The sequence below is a fragment of the Acipenser ruthenus genome, chromosome 10 (genome assembly GCF_902713425.1).
Source record: "Acipenser ruthenus chromosome 10, fAciRut3.2 maternal haplotype, whole genome shotgun sequence".
Lineage (NCBI taxonomy): Eukaryota > Metazoa > Chordata > Actinopteri > Acipenseriformes > Acipenseridae > Acipenser > Acipenser ruthenus.
In genome coordinates, this window is record NC_081198.1 from 19972792 (window position 1) to 19992906 (window position 20115).

At 37.8% G+C, this 20115-nt stretch overlaps 1 protein-coding gene across 3 annotated transcripts in view; it reads left to right on the forward strand.

The window, feature by feature from the left end:
* The window catches only part of tdrd5 (tudor domain containing 5), a 50649-nt gene extending 30978 nt beyond the window's left edge, over positions 1–19671 (forward strand). The window contains exons 15-17 of one of the 3 annotated variants that reach the window (XM_059031945.1): positions 9398–9583; positions 12047–12203; positions 17061–19667. In XM_059031945.1, the coding sequence (XP_058887928.1) occupies positions 9398–9583; positions 12047–12203; positions 17061–17275 (558 nt within the window). In that variant the 3' untranslated portion in view covers positions 17276–19667. Of the gene's footprint in view, positions 1–9397; positions 9584–12046; positions 12204–17034 lie in introns of all 3 variants that reach the window. The other 2 variants (XM_034018144.3, XM_059031946.1) reach the window with 2 other exon arrangements.
* The last annotated feature ends 444 nt before the right edge of the window (positions 19672–20115 follow it).

Genomic DNA, 20115 nt, shown 5'->3' on the forward strand with positions numbered 1-20115 from the left:
GATAGATAGCGGGCGGTAATGGGGCGTAAAACAAAATCTGTTACTTCTCACAATTCTCGGGTTCAAAATGCATCCAGAGTTCTACATTGCCTGAATCCTAAATGTGGACATCCTCACTGCAACACAGTAAGGTAACGTGTGTATGTATTCGTGAAACACACATGCAATTTATTATAGAAACTGAAAACTGATGCATTTGAGTGGTGTTTATTTTTAATAACTGAAAAAAACCTGATTATACCAAATAATAATAAAACCCGAAAACGTCAAGCCCTAAACGCAATACAAATTTCAAAAGTCTTTAAAGGGTGAGGGTCGCCGTGCTCAACACAAAATAAACAAAACAAAACCTAACTCTGTCACGGAGCACTACTTTGGACAGCTCAAACTAATAATCGGACAGCTAAGCCGTTTACTGATAAAACACTTACTCACAATAACCATAATAATGTCAACCACAAATGCTGAATTACCTTGTCGGTTCGGTTCAGGTCTATCTACAGCATTACACCTTATCACAGACAACAAGCACCCTCTATTAACCCACTTTAAATACCTGTCTAAATTAAGCCCAGGTGAGTCTTATTCCCATCTAATCTGTGTCATGCCCCCAATGCCTGCTGAGAAATGTAGTCCTAGCTGCCCTTTTAAAACCTAGGACTACATTTTCCCTTTGCCACCAGCTAGAAAGGATGTAGGCTGCACTTGATTCTCTGATCTATATACCTCCCCTCTACAACCATTCCCCACACTTTTTCACAATATATGTAATTATTAATGCTCACATCCAAATCCATTTTGCACTGTAAAAAAGCTGCCAACCGACAGCATATAGAGAAAAAGATTACATGTTTCAGTGTTTCGCATCTTATGAATCAGACACTTTTCAAATAAGTTACATATTTACTTACTGTCATTTTACTAACTTAGAGTACCTTTTTGCCGTGTCTGCAAAATAATGCATTTGCCGTAGATGTTATAAACATTATAGATTTAGATGTATAAAAAATTATGCAAACAATTGTGTCGTCAGTGGCTTTCATTTCTTTTGTTTTTAGAGAAGAGTTGTGGAAAAAGCTAGCCTGGGGTTTAACCTGTTGTAGAAAGACCAAAGGTCCCATTTAGTGACTACAAAATAAAATGAATCATTCTTATTTAGTTGATGGCCTATCTGTCTATCTATCATTTGGAAGCCTGGTGAACATTTTATCTGACAATATATTTCTACACCAAACTGGTGCTCCCATCGATATAAAAATTTAACTCAGGGGGGCTCCAGTTGATACAAAAGGTGTCCTTCTCTCCAGCAAACCATTTATACCGTGCCCTATAAACTGCCAGTAATGCAACTGGTTCATATTTCTACGTGTCTTTATAAGGCTGCATGGTTTATTTATTTAAAGTGATAGGTCATCATACCTTGCCGTTATTCCTGAAACTAGGCAGCTGCGTGATTTTTTTTTTTTTGCGCGAGGCAAGTGTGCAGTATAATAACAGATCATGTTTAAATAAATCATTAGGAAATAACTGTTGATTTAACCATTTTAACTGCTTTTTCAATTTTGGGTTCAGGAAAACAGCCAGGATAATGCCACTGCCAGTTTTTATCTTAAATTTAATGAAGCAAAAATGGTTATTAATCATTAACTGATTTATTGTGTTCACTGTTAAATAAAAGCAAAATCCTACAAGTTATATTCAACTTTTTTGTGTGAGTTTTGTGTGACAGGGAGGGGGCAAGTAGATTTCTAAGAAGGACAAGTTGAATTATCTAGCATTTTGTCTCTTGGACAAGAGTTTTTTTTTTTCCAAAATTCCATACCTCTGTATATACATTGGCCATATGTTGGGTAATCTTCCAAGAGAAGGGGTAATGCTGATGTTCAGTCTTTACTGGTAATGCTTAGGAACTAGAGAATAATAATGACAATGATAATAACGAGTAAACGATAGAATAGTTAAAGAATTTTGTTTGTAAACAAAGACGGTATACATGCAGATTAAACAAATACGTATAATGAGAAGAAACATGTGTAATGTCAAATATGAATGTTTATTGTAAATGGAATGAATGTTAAATAGTTTATTTTTGTATAAAATGATTCCAGGGGTAACCGGTTATTGAATAATTAACTATTATTTAATGCCGTGTCTTTCCTTAGGAGGGAGCAGTAGTATTAGGTGGTCAGTCGTGAGCTTGTCTTGTGAATGTCAGTCATTGTGTGTACAACCTTTATTATTATTATTTCTTTCTTAGCAGACGCCCTTATCCAGGGTGACTTACAATTGTTACAAGATATCACATTATTTTTACATACAATTACCCATTTATACAGTTGGGTTTTTACTGGAGCAATCTAGGTAAAGTACCTTGCTCAAGGATACAGCAGCAGTGTCACCCACCAGGGATTGAACCCACAACCCTCCGGTCATGAGTCCAGAGCCCTAACCACTACTCCACATTGCTGCCCTGTTAGTCATTTGCAATCTGAGTGAAGTATCCATTATGAAAATAATATTTATACCTGTGAACACTAGCAAGTTGCTGTTTCCTGCATTCTAAATACCTCAGTGTTCTTGAGAGAATAATGTGATTGTGGGTGGGGGTAAGCTTGGACCGTCACCCCGTTACACACCATAACATTAAGTCAAAATAGTCAGTTTTTTTTTTTTTAAATATATATATATATATATATATATATATATATACAGACGTGCTCAAATTTGTTGGTACCCTTACAGCTCATTGAAATAATGCTTCATTCTTCCTGAAAAGTGATGAAATTAAAAGCTATTTTATCATGTATACTTGCATGCCTTTGGTATGTCATAGAATAAAGCAAAGAAGCTGTGAAAAGAGATGAATTATTGCTTATTCTACAAAGGTATTCTAAAATGGCCTGGACACATTTGTTGGTACCCCTTAGAAAAGATAATAAATAATTGGATTATAGTGATATTTCAAACTAATTAGTTTCTTTAATTAGTATCACACATGTCTCCAATCTTGTAATCAGTCATTCAGCCTATTTAAATGGAGAAAAGTAGTCACTGTGCTGTTTGGTATCATTGTGTGCACCACACTGAACATGGACCAGAGAAAGCAAAGGAGAGAGTTGTCTGAGGAGATCAGAAAGAAAATAATAGACAAGCATGGTAAAGGTAAAGGCTACAAGACCATCTCCAAGCAGCTTGATGTTCCTGTGACAACAGTTGCAAATATTATTAAGAAGTTTAAGGTCCATGGAACTGTAGCCAACTTCCCTGGGCCGGGCCGCAAGAGGAAAATCGACCCCAGATTGAACAGAAGGATAGTGCGAATGGTAGAAAAAGAACCAAGGATAACTGCCAAAGAGATACAAGCTGAACTCCAAGGTGAAGGTACGTCAGTTTCTGATCGCACCATCCGTCGCTTTTTTGAGCAAAAGTGGGCTCCATGAAGAAGACCCAGGAGGACTACACTTTTGAAAGAAACATAAAAAAGCCATACTGGAATTTGCTAAAATGCATATTGACAAGCCACAATCCTTCTGGGAGAATGTCCTTTGGACAGATGAGTCAAAACTGGAGCTTTTTGGCAAGTCACATCAGCTCTATGTTCACAGATGAAAAAATGAAGCTTTCAAAGAAAGGAACACCATACCTACAGTGAAACATGGAGGAGGGTGCCTTGAATCTGTGCAGGGCACAATGAAATCTCAAGACTATCAAGGCATTCTGGAGCGAAACGTACTGCCCAGTGTCAGAAAGCTCTCTGTCAGTCGCAGGTCATGGGTCCTCCAACAGGATAATGACCCAAAACACACAGCTAAAAGCACCCAAGAATGGATAAGAACAAAACATTGGACTATTCTGAAGTGGCCTTCTATGAGTCCTGATCTGAATCCTATCTAACATCTATGGAAAGAGCTGAAACTTGCAGTCTGGAGAAGGCACCCATCAAACCTGAGACAGCTGGAGCAGTTTGCTCAGGAAGAGTGGGCCAAACTACCTGTTAACAGGTGCAGAAGTCTCATTGAGAGCTACAGAAGACGTTTGATTGCAGTGATTGTCTCTAAAGGTTGTGCAACAAAATATTAGGTTAGCGGTCCCATCATTTTTGTCCATGCCATTTTCATTTGTTTTCTTATTTACAATATTATGTTGAATAAAAAATCAAAAGCAAAGTCAGATTTCTATTAAATATGGAATAAACAATGGTGGATGCCAATTACTTTTGTCAGTTCCAAGTTATTTCAGAGAAAATTGTGCATTCTTCGTTTTTTGTGGAGGGGTACCAACAAATTTGAGCACGTCTGTATATATATATATATATATATATATAGTGTGATAAAATCGCACTCACCACGGTTCGTTGCCCCTTTAAAAACACCGACCCAACACACAGCAATGGATTTTTTTTAAGCGCAGTTGCGCTATTTTTAATAAACACAAAAACAAAAATAAACAAAACAAACACCTAGCTCCTCTTTGAGCAATAACTAAAACAAAACAGGAACCTAAACTGAAAACAGGACAGCTAAGCTGTTTACCTGTAACAAAAAAACAAACAGAATAGCACACACAAAACAAAGGCTTCACTCTACCTTTTCCTTTTTCAAATTACGGCTGTACCCACACACCAGCACAGTCGGGCTTCTGCCCTCTTCAGCAGCCGCCTTGAGCAGACTGACTGCTTTCCTTTTAAAGCCTGCACCTGGCTCTAATTTTCAATAATAGCCAGGTGCAGGTACTGATTAAACAATTAAACAATTAAACGAAACAAAAGTGTGCCTTCCGCACATGTTTTTCCTGCAGAGAGGTTTTAACCCCCTCCCCGCCATCTCACAATATATATATATATATATATATATATATATATATATATATATATATATATATATATATATATATATATATAATATACCATAAAATTGCTTCTGTGCTGCACTGAAAAATAAATAAATAATAAGAAACATCTGCTACAAATCAAGGATTACTGTATATCTGGGTAGCTTTTCCATTAAAAAAAAAAAAGCAATTCGTCACAACTACTCCACGCAACTCCTTGTCCAGGCCCAGGTATTCTCCCGCCTAGACTACTGCAACTCCCTCCTGGCTGGCCTTCCAGCGTCCGCCACCCGTCCGCTCCAGCTCATCCAGAACTCCACTGCTCACCTGCTTTTCTCTCTGCCTCGATTCTCCCACGCTACTCCACTGCTCCGCTCACACCACTGGCTCCCGATCACTGGTAGCATCCAGTTCAAGACTCCTGTAATCGCTTACCGATGCCTAGATCAGACCACACCCAGCTACAGTGTTCGCGCTAGGCCGCGCCATTGCGCCAATGACCCCCTGAAATAAAAAATGTCCCGCTGAATTTCTCTTAACGCGCCCGTATGTCCCCCGTCCCAGACGAGACGCAATACCAATACACAGTATATGAATGCATTTTTTATTACCATGACATGTCTGACGACAGGCTAATCTTTTTTACTTGTTTGTTTACACTTGCGTTTTCATTATTAAACTCCTGTGCTTTTATTCTCCAGTCCAGTAGAATGCGCTCGCACCCTCCCTGGTTACAGTCAGTTTCACAGTAAAGCCTGGACGACAACATCATCAGGCTTGTTAACAACATGTCCCGGCGTAAATATATCCTTGTATCCCTGTTAGACCCTACCATTACTTCTGGAAGAATAAGTAATCAGCTTCGGCAGTGACTTTTGAAATGCAGGCTATTATATTTGTGCTTAAAAATACTATGAAATTCATCCGCTGTTAACTTATCTATTTGCTAGACAAAATACCTGTCTGATGTTTGGAGATATGGAGTGATCTAGCAAGTGAATGGGAGAAGTTTGAACTTGTGCGTAGTGCAATAGAGTTTATAGACAAAGTGCAGTAGATTTGTGAAACGAAAACCGCATTGATTTAAAAAAAAAAAAAAAAAAAAAAAAAGTAGACTACGGTAACGTTATAAAATATGTGAAATGTGTCTTCTATGACAAAAAATGCTAAAATTATGTCCCAAAATAATTCAGTATGTGTTATGCACCATAAGCGCCATTTCGCCAGTAGGCCTATAACGGCATTTATATATAAAAATTTATATATAGTGAACTTTTCATTTATATCAGTGTATGTGGTTTTATACAGCAATGTATATAATACATCTTGCATTGAGATAACCCCGCTGGAATCGGAATAAAGGAAATTATTATGTAATACAGTTAATTTGCAGTCACGGTTTTGGTAAGTAGCATTTTCAAAACCATATCATTATGTGCAGTATTAAAATATAGCAAATCCACAAAACCAACGAAATATATATTGTATATTTGACATTTTATTTTTAGTGTTCTGTGTAACACGGGCCATCGTTTAACCTTGAAAAAAATGCAATACAGTACCTGAAGCAGATACGCGTTTATCAGATCAACAACAACGTGTGTTGTAAAAATAAAGCAAAAATTGCTTTGAAAACTGTTCAGAATATTTACTTGGGGGCTAAGAATGAAAAATGTCAAAAAAAAAAATGCAATTTTTGATATGGCAATTGTCAAAATAAAGGGGCAGCTGGAAGGTAAGAATTTACCAGTCAGGCAATGGCATTTAAATATGACTATTAAACTTTATCTGTTGATAATGTGGTTTCTTCTAATGCAGCGGTTTTTAAACTGGGGTAGGCGATAAAAATTCTGAAATGGCAGACAGCGCATTTTACTTGGTACCACTTCACAATCTATTGCAAACTTATGTAATCAACGTTTAATCGCTAACACCAGACTGCTGTGCTGTAACCGAGCGTTCAGTGCACACATGGCTAATTTACATATTAAATATGTACGTTATAAATAAACCCTGTTGTTTAAATGTCATATAAACAGTTGGGCGGTTACTGCAGTCTGTCTTTGGGATAAAAAAAACAAAATACATATTTAAAAAAAATAAAAGCTGTCAGTTTAACTCATTTTATTTCCTGTGTGCGTTCATGCCTGCAAGTCGATATATATATATATTTTTTTTTTTCAATGACCCGATTAAAGTTTATTGTAACTTAAGTACTATTGGTTTATTTCAAAATACATAATGTTGGCCAATCAGAAACCGAAGTACTGCATGCGGTCTAGTTTGACAAGCCGTTATGTCTGGTGTGAGTTTTTAGGTTTAAATCCAGTGAATAAATTTGCATTGTTGGCTCAATACTAGTACATTACTAGCAAAGGGCGATCAAGACAAAACACCGTCAGAGATTAAAAATGCCAGAAATGTCTTGCGACCTGAAGCTCTCTCCAATTTCCCTGCCATCATCAGTGATTTGTGTGGTAACAAGCAGGGACATCCATCACATACTAGGTAAGCGTTTTATTATTGTTTTTTAATTAGCATCAGTACTGTACGTTTTAGTCGCCAAGAATTAAAAAATGCCAATATGTTTTCGTAATCAGCTGTAGAGAGCTGTGGATAGTGAACTTTTCTTTGCCGCCTTTTCTGTAATTGTATTATCAATAAAAATACATGGTTGCCATTTGCTATCATGGAATAGTCTTATGTCATTTTTGAGTGACTGAGTTTAGCATGGAGGCTTCGTTGATTTTAATTAATTTAGTAATTAATGGGGTATGCGGTGGACTACTTTTTTGGAAAGGGGTATGTAGCTTAAAAAGATTTGAAAACCCCTGTTAATGTGATCTGGTACAATGAATGTCCTCTACTCAGTGACACACCAGCGTCACTGTGACACATTTACCATTATTTTCCCCAAAAATGACGATGAGTAGTGTAGAGACACCTTGGTTGTATCTACAGCTTTACAGTTTTATTTTTTGTTCTTCAGAAACAAAAGGTCAGTAAACTCTGCTGGCACATTTAAAAACAAACAAAAATAAGAAATGGTGGTTGGTTCTAAATTATCAAACATATTGACCCCCTCACCGAAGAAAAACACCTGTAAAACTCAACTCTTCCCTTCTGGACAATATAGCACTCTGCCTCTAATGCACTTTAACTTGCACTTATCTGCTCCCTGTTTTACTGTATTTAATCCTGCACTTAACCCAATCTGTAGTATCTTGTATTTCACTTGCACTCGTATCTAACCCTGATGTAACTATCAACACTGTTATCTGCTCTTGAACTGCCCCGATATCAAATCGTACTGTGTTTTGTATTTGCTCTTATTAGGACTGAAGTCATTGTATTTTGTATCTTGCTCTTAATTGTACTGTAATTCTTGATATGTATTTTATTTTGTATACAACTGTAAGTAGCCCTGGGTAAGGGCGTCTGCTAAGAAATAAATAATAATAATAATTTTAGGCCTACTTTTCAGTCACACATGTGAACACGCAAAGGCGCCTTAAACCGCAAATGTGAACAGGGTTACAGATCTAAATATTTGGCGGCCCTGGACCAGCACAGTAGTTTGAACGGGGTCTATCTCCTGGGGTGTCCGGACTGTCTGGGTGCTGGCAGGTGTATGAGTTAAATTGTTGTTGGAGTCTAAGTTGGATTCTATATGAAGTTTTTAAAATACGGTCAGAAGCCTCTTCCCAGCCACTCAGAGCTGCCTGGTGGGGTTGGCCTACCACCTGTTAAGACCATTTGCATGGAGATGGCAATATTCCATACTACAACAACCGTTAGAGACCTGCTATTTAATTCTATTCCCTGGGCCATTCACCCCCCAGCACAGTATCTGCACACTATATCTTGGGGTTAAGAATGGAGAAGTTAGCTGAAACTAAGGTAGGGTTGCTAATTTGTTGTCAAAAAGTTGACCTTGCTAGTTCACTACTACACTATAAACACACAAAAACATTACTGTGCTGCTGCTTTTTAACTGAATTGCGATTAGTCAGCTGTCACTTTTCTTGTCGACTATTCTGTGATACCCTAGTGTACAGTATTTGTACACATGCATTTGAAGCAGTTTCTGGCTTTTGAGGTAGCAGTTGTGACAATAAAAAATGACAATAATGCTTACATAAACTCAATAGCAAAAAAGAGTAAGCTGGATTGCTTCTTTGAAATACATTTCTTTGACTAAATGTCCTTGACTACTAAACGGTTACAAATGCACTAAAATTATCTTGGGTGTAAAATAAACCAGGTTATTTATTTCAGATGACATTTATGCATTGGTTTCCTTTGCATGGTATCTTTGAAACAAACAAATATGAAATGTGTTGCCTTTGTATACAGTTGTTTGTGTGAATATTCCAATAATAGGTGCAGTAACATCCGGTTACAGATTGGATTGTAGATTGCAGATGGAGCCAGGACAGGGCCCAGTTTGGTAGTGGATTCAGATTGCGGTTTGCAGTCTTATTTCATGGTAATGTGTGGTTAGTTAACAAAACAACCCATTTTGGAAGCTCTTAATATTGTAATACATTGATGTTGCCCTGTCTAGCTAGCAGAAAGGTCCAATCCCTTCTCAGCTCTTCTGCGGTCGGAGTCAGTGCCTGCTACAGTCTGGGATGAAGACTGGGGACAGAGGAGCCCGATGAAAACCAAGACAACGTCCTGCAGTGAGGCCCCCTGGGGTCAGAGCAAGGACTTGCAGGCACCAAGTCCACTGCAAACGGAATCTATGCTGGTGAGCCATACCTCGTCATATCATTTGGTATAAAACTGTATTCTATGATTCTCAAGGTCAAGTTCCATTGTTTCAATGCCATATTGCTTTAGCCTCCATATCAGTGATAAAGACCACAGATTTTGAGGTGCTTCACATCTTGTAAAGACCTTCATGAATCTGGGCCTTTGTATCTGCAGGATCTGATTGTACCTTATACTCCTGGTCGCACTGTACGGTCAGCAAGTGCTGATCTTTTGGTCATCCCTCGCAGGCACTTAAAATCAGGAGGAGGAAGAGCTTTTAGTTGTTCCGCGCCTCGTCTCTGGAACTCTATTCCAAGTGATATCAGAGGTGCAGCTACAATTGAATCTTTTAAGTCGGATTTAAAGACGTATCTGTTTTCTCGTGTTTACTGTTAGGCAGGGTTGTTAGCCATTTGTTTTTGGGTCTTCTTGTAAAGCGCCCTGGGATGCTTCACATGAAGAGCGCTTTATAAGACCAAATTGTATTGTATTGTATTGTATTGTATTGTATTGTATTGTATTGTATTATTCAACTCGGATAATGGTTATTGTCCAATAAAATGAACCATTTTGGAGTCGCATAATTGACCTACCAGACTGGCTGCCCTTTTGCACATCAGAGTATAAGTACAATAGATCCAGTTCACAATATTCATTTTTGTACAGACTGTTTAACCAGACTACATAAATGTTAAATTGCATTATGATTGAGATTGTCAATCTCCAGAGCCATCAGTTAGACAGCCACAGTATAGACAATGTGTTTAGTTTAAACGAGGTACATTCTCGCAGGGTCTGAACAGTTCTGCTGACAGAAGCGTTTCTATAAGAGGAGCTATGCCTCTCTCTAGCTAGCACACAGCAATCATGATATTTGAATGCTCTTGGTCGAAGGCAGTATTAGTTTAATGGACGCTCTGACATTGATGTAGCTCTCATTCCTGTAATGGGCCACACGGCACATGCAGGCATGGATATCTGTGATTAATGGCAGGACAGGGCAGAGTTGTTAAGGGCTGGCAGCGTCAGCAGTGAGCAGGGAAAGAAAGCGTGACACTGAATCAAATTAACAGAATAGAGAGGGGGCTTCATTACCAGCCTTCACATCAGTGCAATCTGATTGTCTACCTCCCACTTTAATTAAACTGCAGGCAGTGCTGAGTGTGCTTCATTGGGACCAATGGCAAATACAGAGAGGCAAAGACTGGGAATATTGTGTTATGAGAATGGACTGGGAAGTGCCTGTAGTGGTGGTGTTCATGTAACATTTAGCATGTGTAGCCCCATTTTCTAAATGTTTATGGCTCCACCTAAAACAAATACAAGATCTGAAAAGCCTCAATGAGAGTTAGGGTTAGTATGGTATCAAGGAGGCAGTGTGGTCCAGTGGTTAAAGTCTAGGGTTTGTAACCAGAAGGTCACAAGTTCAAATCCCACCTCTGCCACTGACTGACTCACTGTGTGACCCTGAGCAAGTCACTTAACCTCCTTGTGCTGCGGATGAGATGTTAAATCAGTGTGCTATTGTAAGTGACTCTGCATATAATGCACAGTTCACAGCCTACCTCTGTAAAGCACTTTGGGATGGTGGTCCACTATGAAAGGCGCTTGTGACAGGGTGGCTGGGCGGTGACGTCAAGGCAGAAGCAGGAACTAAAAACACTGACACCAGACACTGCAGTTTCAAAATAAAAGACGCGGCAGCGCCGTTTTATTTAAAAAATACCAAAATAAAATAAAAGGTTTTAACAAAAAGACTTGCTCACAGGGCAAAATAAAAAGGATAAACAGAACAAATCTCGAACACAAAATACTACGAAAACAGCACAGGTCAGGCTGGGCAACTGTCACTGTTCCTGTATTTAATTTTTAGTTTTGTTTTTCTCTCGCTCCTCTTGCTCGCTCTCTCCGCTCTAACACCCACCACGAGCTGGAGAGCTGCAGGCTTTTTATACCGTGGCCGAGGGGTTCATCTAGCTAACAATTATTCTATTACCCCTCGGCCACAATCTGCACAAGTTTATTAAATTACTGTGGATGGGGTTTCCCCATCCACGCTACTAAACAAAATACATGGCTATGCTGTTTTAAAAATATAATAATAAATAAATCATAATACAAAACAATAAATTGCACAGGGGCGGAGGGGGAGACCCCGTTCTAAAATTAAATAAATAATACATTTTACAGGGTTCCTCGCCCTGTTACAGCGCTATATAAAAATAAAGATATTATTATTATTATTATTATTATTGTTATTATTATTGTTATTAGTAGTGAGAGTTAATACAATGTGGAGCACATCATATGGCAACTACCAAATTCCAGTGTGCATTGCTTCATCATTGCTTTTTAGAACCAGTACATTAATATTTATTACATAATTATTATAATGGCAAAAAAATACTGTAATGCATGTTTTTTTATAATTAACTGAAGCTATCATACTGTGTTTCAGAATAAACCAGACTCCTTCCCAGACCCCCAGGATGAGATGTACATGACCCTGTCCCACTGCCAGCCAGTAGCAGGAGGCACTGCAGCCTCTCCAGCCCGCCACATTCCTGAAGTTCCACAAGTCTGTGTCCAGGCCGGGGAGCTTGAGAACAAAGGAGGTTTGTACTGAATTCATAGCGTTGTGCAGAAACAGTCCTGGTTTTAAAGTTGCTTTCATTTATTGTCATTATAGACCCTTTCAATGTACCAGTGATAAGAGACCTGCCTTATATTGATATATTATCAATCACATATGAGAAATCTGCCAATCACCATTTAGGATTAGGTCAAGTCGGGTACAGTTTTTATCTCGACTGGTTATAATGCAGAGACCTTAGAATACTTTTTTTTAGTGACTTGCTTCAGAAAACATTGAGGACAGCAAGTGTAACTCTTATAAATGTATAAAACACATAAAAATGACCTTTCTTACAATATTTTTTTTTTATTTGTAAGAAATCAGGATTTAACGGCGCTGTTTCTGAAACTGAATGCATAAATGTTACACTGAAAAACACGCAACTGTTTCTGATGTTCTGTCTGAAGTCTGTGTTCGCTGTACAGAAGTGTTTTCTTTTCAGTGGTATCAATATTTGAAAGTCACTTGCAAAATGCTTAAACAAAGACCAAGAAAGATGTTGTAATTTCTACTGTGGAACACCAAGGGGCATCGTGTTAATTTACTGTGGCAGACAGGAGGTTAATGAGTCCAGTTATAGCATTATATGAAAGGAATGTGACTTGTCTTGAAAAAAAGAAACTCTAATTGTATAATTCATTTTATAAACTTGTACTGCAAAGCAGATAGCTCATCTAATCCATTATCCTTCAGCTATGATTTGATCATTACATTTACAATGAAAATACAGGTAGCACACTGTGATTGTTGTGCTATTATTCCTGGGGAAAAAACCTAACTTCAAATCAATACATTTTTCTATAGCTACTGTAATTATTATAAGAGAAGTATTTTTTATTAAAATATTGTACAACAGTGGGATTCGATACTATGATTTTAAGGACCGTAAGATAAGGGTTTCTTGGTTGATCTAAAGGGAGAGCTCAGCTCATTGCTGAGATTTCAGTGATTTATGAGCCACAGTCTGGAGCTTGTATATTGCATTTGTAATTTAAATGTACAGAATGAACAGATCAACCTGTATTGACATTATTCAGAGATGTCTGTTTTGAAATTCCTGAGCATGTGCTTTTGACAATGGTGTGGAAGCGCTGGTGTAGCTTTGTGCCCTGTCACTGTTGGCTTTTTGTCTTTCTTGATACCGAGTTTCATTGGCCCTTGCGTTACTGAGTGTGGTATGCATTTCTTACAATCTTTTTTGCAACGGGTTTAGAGGAGATAAGGAAGTGTATTTCTGTCTTGGTAAGATGACGATTCTTCAATTTGTGCCTCGAATTTGCCGATTGTGACCCTCGGAACTAAAGTGGCACTGGCCTACCCCCTCCAGGCGTTCCATGAGTGTAATGCGCATTTCCAAAATTTAGAAAACTATATGAGGGTGACGTGAAAATTCTAGAAAAAGAACGTTCCATTTTAGGTGCCAGAAGTTGCTATAAACTAGGGATGGGAATTTGGAATTATTTCACTATTTGAGTACTCATGATATTATTATCGAGTATTCGAGTACTCTTGAGAATATTTAATGCGTGCACATTTATGTAAATTATCCTAACGCCAGCCATGATGGAAGTCTTATTAACCATGACAGATTGTAATGGCTAAGGTTTGCAATTTGAAAATAATTTATTAAACATGAGAACTGAGGATCACTTTGTGTCCTTCTAAGTAACCAGGCTACATTTAGCCTATTGCACAATTAAACCATTGCAGACTTTGTGGAAGGTTAACATCCCTTAATCATTTTAATCAAAAGTGATGACAAGATTTTCCTGATTGATTCTGACTACCCTCAGTAGGCAGAACTGCGGCTTCATACTTTGTGTGGGTGTTCAGATGTTTCAGGCTGTTTCCTTTTCAGGTTTCTAAACCGGTTTGTTGATGGAAAGCGCTGGTGCTAGTACTACCAGGCATACACAGACACTCTTTCTGTGTATCCTAACCTAAACCTTTTGATTAAAAAAAAATGCATCCTAACAAATGAAAAGCTGAAGCTGAAAGTTGCTGAGTTCAAAAAAAAAAAAAAAAAAAAGTCGCTTCTGTTGAATTACTCTGTGTAGACCTAATAATAACAAAGTAATAATAATGCTAAACTGACTAAAACAGCCAAGTGTTGACAGAAAATGAAATGTTAGTTGAGGTCCATTGTGAAATTGGAATAAGCAATAAACTGGGAGAAGCTGCTAAACAAGCGAAAGGGATACTGTGGAGATATATCTGGAAGATGCTTTGAATTAGATGCTTCTGTGACAAGGTCAGTTTATGTTTATTAAGGTAGCTTCATGTATTGAAATGAGTTTTGATTGTCTGGTTACTTTGTTGCTGCTTTCTTATCCATAGAGTCCTATGCATTATAGTAACAGACTCTTATAAACCTGCATACTCAATGAGAACTTTGCATATGTTTTTTGGGGGACTTTTAGCAGACCTAAGTTCTGGCTTTAGTTTTTTGCTGACATAAATCTACAATTTTAAATTGCTTTCAAACATCCCAGTCACTTTGAAGCCAACATGTTGATTAAATATTTGCAGTTTCAAAAACCATGATCTGTAGTTCTACTCAGACGTGATTTGCCACTTAAAACTGACGGCTGCGATAATGGGGGCGACAATAGAGGTACTAGTAAAATAATAAATAAATAAGTGAAATGTATTCTTTCTACACTGTATCTGATTATATAATACATGGTATAGAATGAGATGGCCTAGGCTAATGTGGAATAAGGAATTGGATTTTAAATTCTTGGTTAGCTCTCCTTTTAAAATATAACTAAACAATTCCTATATATTGGTTATCTGGCCAGGAGAAATACAATAAAAACCTATGAAGTAGTAGTATCTTCTATGCTATTGCAATTGCACTGCTCACATGCTTTATCTCCACTAGGTGGCAGCAATGGCACTGTTGCACTACACGCTGTTTTGTACTGCATCATTTAACTGAGCTTCCATCTCCACATTACAGCAGGGCACGGCTCATACTGTCTTCATTGTTTAATTTGTCTAATGTACATTATAAGAAGTCATTACTTCCTTTGGTTTGTGTTTATTTTAATTCTGCTTTCTTACTACGGATTACCATTGACCTCACCAATTAGTGCAGAGCACATTTAGGAGGGTATCTGTTATGTTTTCACAAACAAAAATACTGACCATTTGGCTTGATCTAGTAGGATACTGGTCGCAAAATGCTAGTCTAAGTAGTCTATGGTTATATCACCTACTTTGAAATATCAAGCAGAAAGACGTACTTTGTAGGTGATTTAAAATTTCAACAACTGTACATTATTAAAAGCAACATGCCATTAAATATCTGGGCTGTGATAGCTGAGCTTGTTTTCTTCAGGGTTAAAAGGTTGTAAAAGTTGATACAAAAGTATTTTATTGAACATTTAACTGTAAATGTCCTGTTTTTATGAGTGTTCTCAGCAATCATAATTTATACTGACATTGCACACTCCTGTGCTTTTTGATACTTTATGTGAACAACGATGTAAAATGTAAAAAATACTATAAATTAGGCATAGAAGTGGAAAGCGTGGCTGGAGTATAGAACTGGTTTTGGGGTCCAATGAGCCAGCCAGCTGTACAGGGACAGTGTGGCAGGCAGGCAGTCAGCAAGGCTGGCGGTAGGCTACAATATCTAGGGTGTGCGCTACACCTGTGAAATGGAACTGCTCAATGGTCCCCTACAAGCAGCTGCATTCATGTAGATTAACCACAAGCAGGCAGATAGATAGCCACACGATCCCTAACCCTACCCCAGGGAGCTGTGGGGGCGCTGGATGATTGAGGATCAGTTAGGCAGGTTAATGGTATATAATGGGAGTTAATGGAAACAAACTCCTCATCATAATAACAGCACGTTTGGTTGTTATTACTCTCTTGTCAGTCAGCGGCATCAGGCATACAACCACCCTGTATATAACCTAGGGAATAGATATAATGATATTGGACAGTTTACATGTTAGCACGTTGTTAAACAGTTGAACAGTATTGGAATTAATGTTAGCTTAGTGTTTAGAAGTTTAATATTTAATATTTTAAGTTTAATAACTGTTCTTTTGATCGTGATAAAAGTGAAATAGACCTCATTGTCTGTAGTAGCTACAGTATACAGTGTAAGGCTAGTCTTTCATATTTAGTGTTTATTCAAAGCTTTTCCCATACACATCCAATCTACTACATAAAAAAGTCTTTGTTTTACACATTTTACCCCCAAATATTAAAAGAGCACTCTTCTGTTCAGTGAATATACTGTTAGATTTCAAACATGATATCAGAAACAGTGATTTCTGTCAAATCGCTTACCAATAATTATTTTTATTTTTTTATATATATATTTTTTCAATTTATACATGTAAAAAAAACATTTTTTTTAATCAAATGCAGTTCTAGTGATCAATACAGTACGTGTAACGCTGGTGAAGTTAACTTGTATTGGTGCTTAAATTCAATGAACAGGCAGCCCCATATTAACCTTTTTTATTTATTTATTTATTTATTTTTTATTGACATGGATTTTCACATGCTTGCGTTGGGTCAAATGTTGGGTGAAATCGATAATTACCAACCTATAGTAGTAAAAAAAAAAAACTGATAAAATAAGGGTCCTTGATTTCTAATGTTATCTGATATTGTAGTGTATCACAGAACAGCTTTCCAGAGCCTCTCTGTACACATAAAACCTGATGGAACCACAGCACCCGAACAAATCCAATGATAAATCATACAGTACAACGACGAGGGCCCTGGAAAGGCTGTGTTGATTTACAGCCTTGGTGTTATGTAGTTTTCATGTGCTGCTGTTTCAGAGCTCTCCTCTATGCCTGACCTGCAGGTGAAGAGGGACTCCGTGCCGCTAGCTGTCGAGACTCAGCGCTTAGCCAGGCTGCTGTTCCCTCTGAGCAGAAACACGTTCTGTCTGCCCCAGACCTCTGCATCGGCCGTGCTGGGACCAGCAGCTCGACTAGCTACAGCCACCCAGCTCGTGGAGTGGTTTTCTTACAAGAAAGTATAGCAGCTGCTGCTGCTGCTGTCTGGAATGCTGCATGAGAAGCACTGACTCTATATTGCTGTGTGAGTGAGGGCAGGGATGGCTAGTGCTAACCGAGGCAGTAAATGTTAAATAAAGGTTTTATTACAGTTACTTTTTATTTTATATGCATTTTGTTTTTTGTTTTTTTTTGTTTTTTTTTACTTGGTTTGGTCTCACTGCTTTGACTTTTGAAGGGAATTTGATGTTTTCTTTATTCAAAGTGTGACCAGACAAAACAGGAAGCTAGTTCCTGCTTGCATTCAATGTGCTATTATTAAAAAAAAAAAAAAAAACAAAAAAAACCACTGTTTACACCCCAGTGATCCTGGAGACCAAGCAGTAACCTTCAGATTTTGAAAGCCCTGATAAAACTGCCCTGGGTGCTGTGTTTGATACCCCTGATGTTGCTAGCACTAGCAGCATTATTGAAAGAGTGCTTACAAAGGCTCAGTTAAATACATATCCTTACCTCTTACTGTCATTGCCTCCCTTTACAGGATTGCTAACCGACTTCTTTAAATCAATTTCCTTACCTCTTATTATCACTGGCCCTTTAAAGGAATGGGATCACCCTGAACAGAATACTCCTCCCCTCCAAAACCAAACTGAATTGAATTGTGAGTGTTTACGAAAGCTCCCTTAAAATCAGTTTTCTGCGAGTCCCCAGTAGCTCACCTAGTAAAGGCGCAGTTAAGTACAGGGAGAGTCATGTTATCTTTTCTGGGACCTACACTGAGTGCTGTATTAACTTCCATTCCGGGAGGACAGATCAGGAGGACAGATAGCTGGGGCTGCTGTGCATTGTGAAGCGTAGCCCTTAATCATGGTTTTATGTAATATAGTTGGGTTCAGTTGTTTTTGATTAAGTTTTGGATTTGGGAAGTGCCTTGGTATGTTTGCACATACGTTTATTCCACATGCTGAATATATCATTTCAAAAACCTCAAAAATGTAAGCTTTTCTTCAGGTTCCGGTTACAGGACTGCCTTCCACTGCCTCTCATTGGCTACAGTTCTCTCCCTTTGCCTCTGATTGGTTCACAGTGCGCACCCTTTGCCTTTGATTGGCTTACAGCTGTCTTGTCTCTTGGCTGGTCTGGGTTCCAAACAAAAAAATGAATGGGATTACCCTGAACAGAATATCCCTCCCTCCAAAACCAACCTAATATTGGACCGCTCCCCTAATCCAGTACCCAATACACAGTATTCAACATCCCTAGACTTCAAAACCCTTGTATCCTTGTATCCATTGTGCCAGTTGGTGATTTATAAAGCGCTGCGGTGTAGCTTTTAAAACATTCACGCTGCAACTACAGTGGTCAGCTCCAGGATGTGGGGGAATTCCACTTGAATGCTGTGTAAGCGGTCGGGGGTCGGAAGCTAGAGCTGTTAGTACTAACAACAAGCAAGAACATTGATTTGATAAGCTTGGGTTAGAAATCCTGTAAAGAGGGACAGTGATAATGTTGTGGGTATGAATAAGGGGTAAGAAAATGGATTTTAACACAAGACAAGTATAACTAAGATTAAATTAAATAGTTATGGTCCGCTCCTTACAACATCTTTTAAAAACCACAGCTCAGGAAACTATGATAACTGCAATTATCTATGCTAACACAATACCAGGAAAAAAAAAATGTTATTTTTATCACAGTTGTTTGTTTTGTTATTTGGTACAGTATAAAAGGCTCAAGAGTATGCACAGACATACAAAAAATGTTTACACATTAAAAAGGTGTAAACATTTCTGGATGATTTGAAAAGGTAATTTTTTAGTTCAAACAAGTTTAATTCCACCAAGTGATTTTTTTTTTTTTTGTGGTAGGTTTTTCAATAACACTCTATGGGCTATGGATATTGAAACTTGCTGTAATGGTCTCTAAATACTTGTTGGTGCCACAGTAAACTATGATGTGTTTTATTTGAGCTAGTTATATCTCACTTGTTTTTGTGAAGGATGCCTCTTGTGTATATCATTCTTTATCATTTGGTTTGAATTGACATGGATCAAGTCCTAAGTTTATCTCTGAATGTATCAGTTATTGTTTAAATAGTTCTGTAAATGATTATGCCTTTTCAGAATTAATAAGAGGTTGATAAACTTGAATATCTTCATAGCAACAGATAATTCAACCCACACCTGCTTACTTCAAAAGAATAAATATGATTAAAAAAAAAAGAGTACTTGATTAATCATGTTTTTGATACCTGTCAGTCTAATACGGTGTTTCTCTCTCTTTGTTGTCCATCCATTAGTCTGTATGTCACACATATATGTTTGCATACATTTGGAGAAACGCTTATCATGTGGACCAATGCCATTCACTGTCTCAGATTCTTTTGATATGGCAGATGGATGTAGTGTCCCAGAAATATTAGCTCTCAACTTTTTTTCAGTTGTGAGCCTGTAGGGGGATGGGGAGGGAGAGGGGTGCTCATGAGGGATACAAAAAAAGTGTGCTGAAAAGAGGCCATGTTTGAGAGGTCATGTCTTTCAAAGCATTCAACATATTTTCTTGTCACTCACTGCACACACAGAACTGCTCTTCTAGGTTAATAATGTGTCAACTTATTGCCTTGTTTGGGGGGTGGGAGATACATTGAAAAACTGTGTTTCTATGTAAACTGTTATCAGCAAATATGCTGGCCATAACTGATAATAATATACATATAAACCATGTCTATCTGCTATCTGTTCTATCAATTATGGGTAAAGTCTGCTGTTTTATATATTTTACAATTCTTTTTTTCCCCAGATTTAAAAAAAAAAAAAAAAAAAAAAAAAAAAAAAACACTTTGACATATTAAAAGCATGAGTGTGTATCCGCTATCCCGTTTGAGTTCTGTGGTTCTGAAGG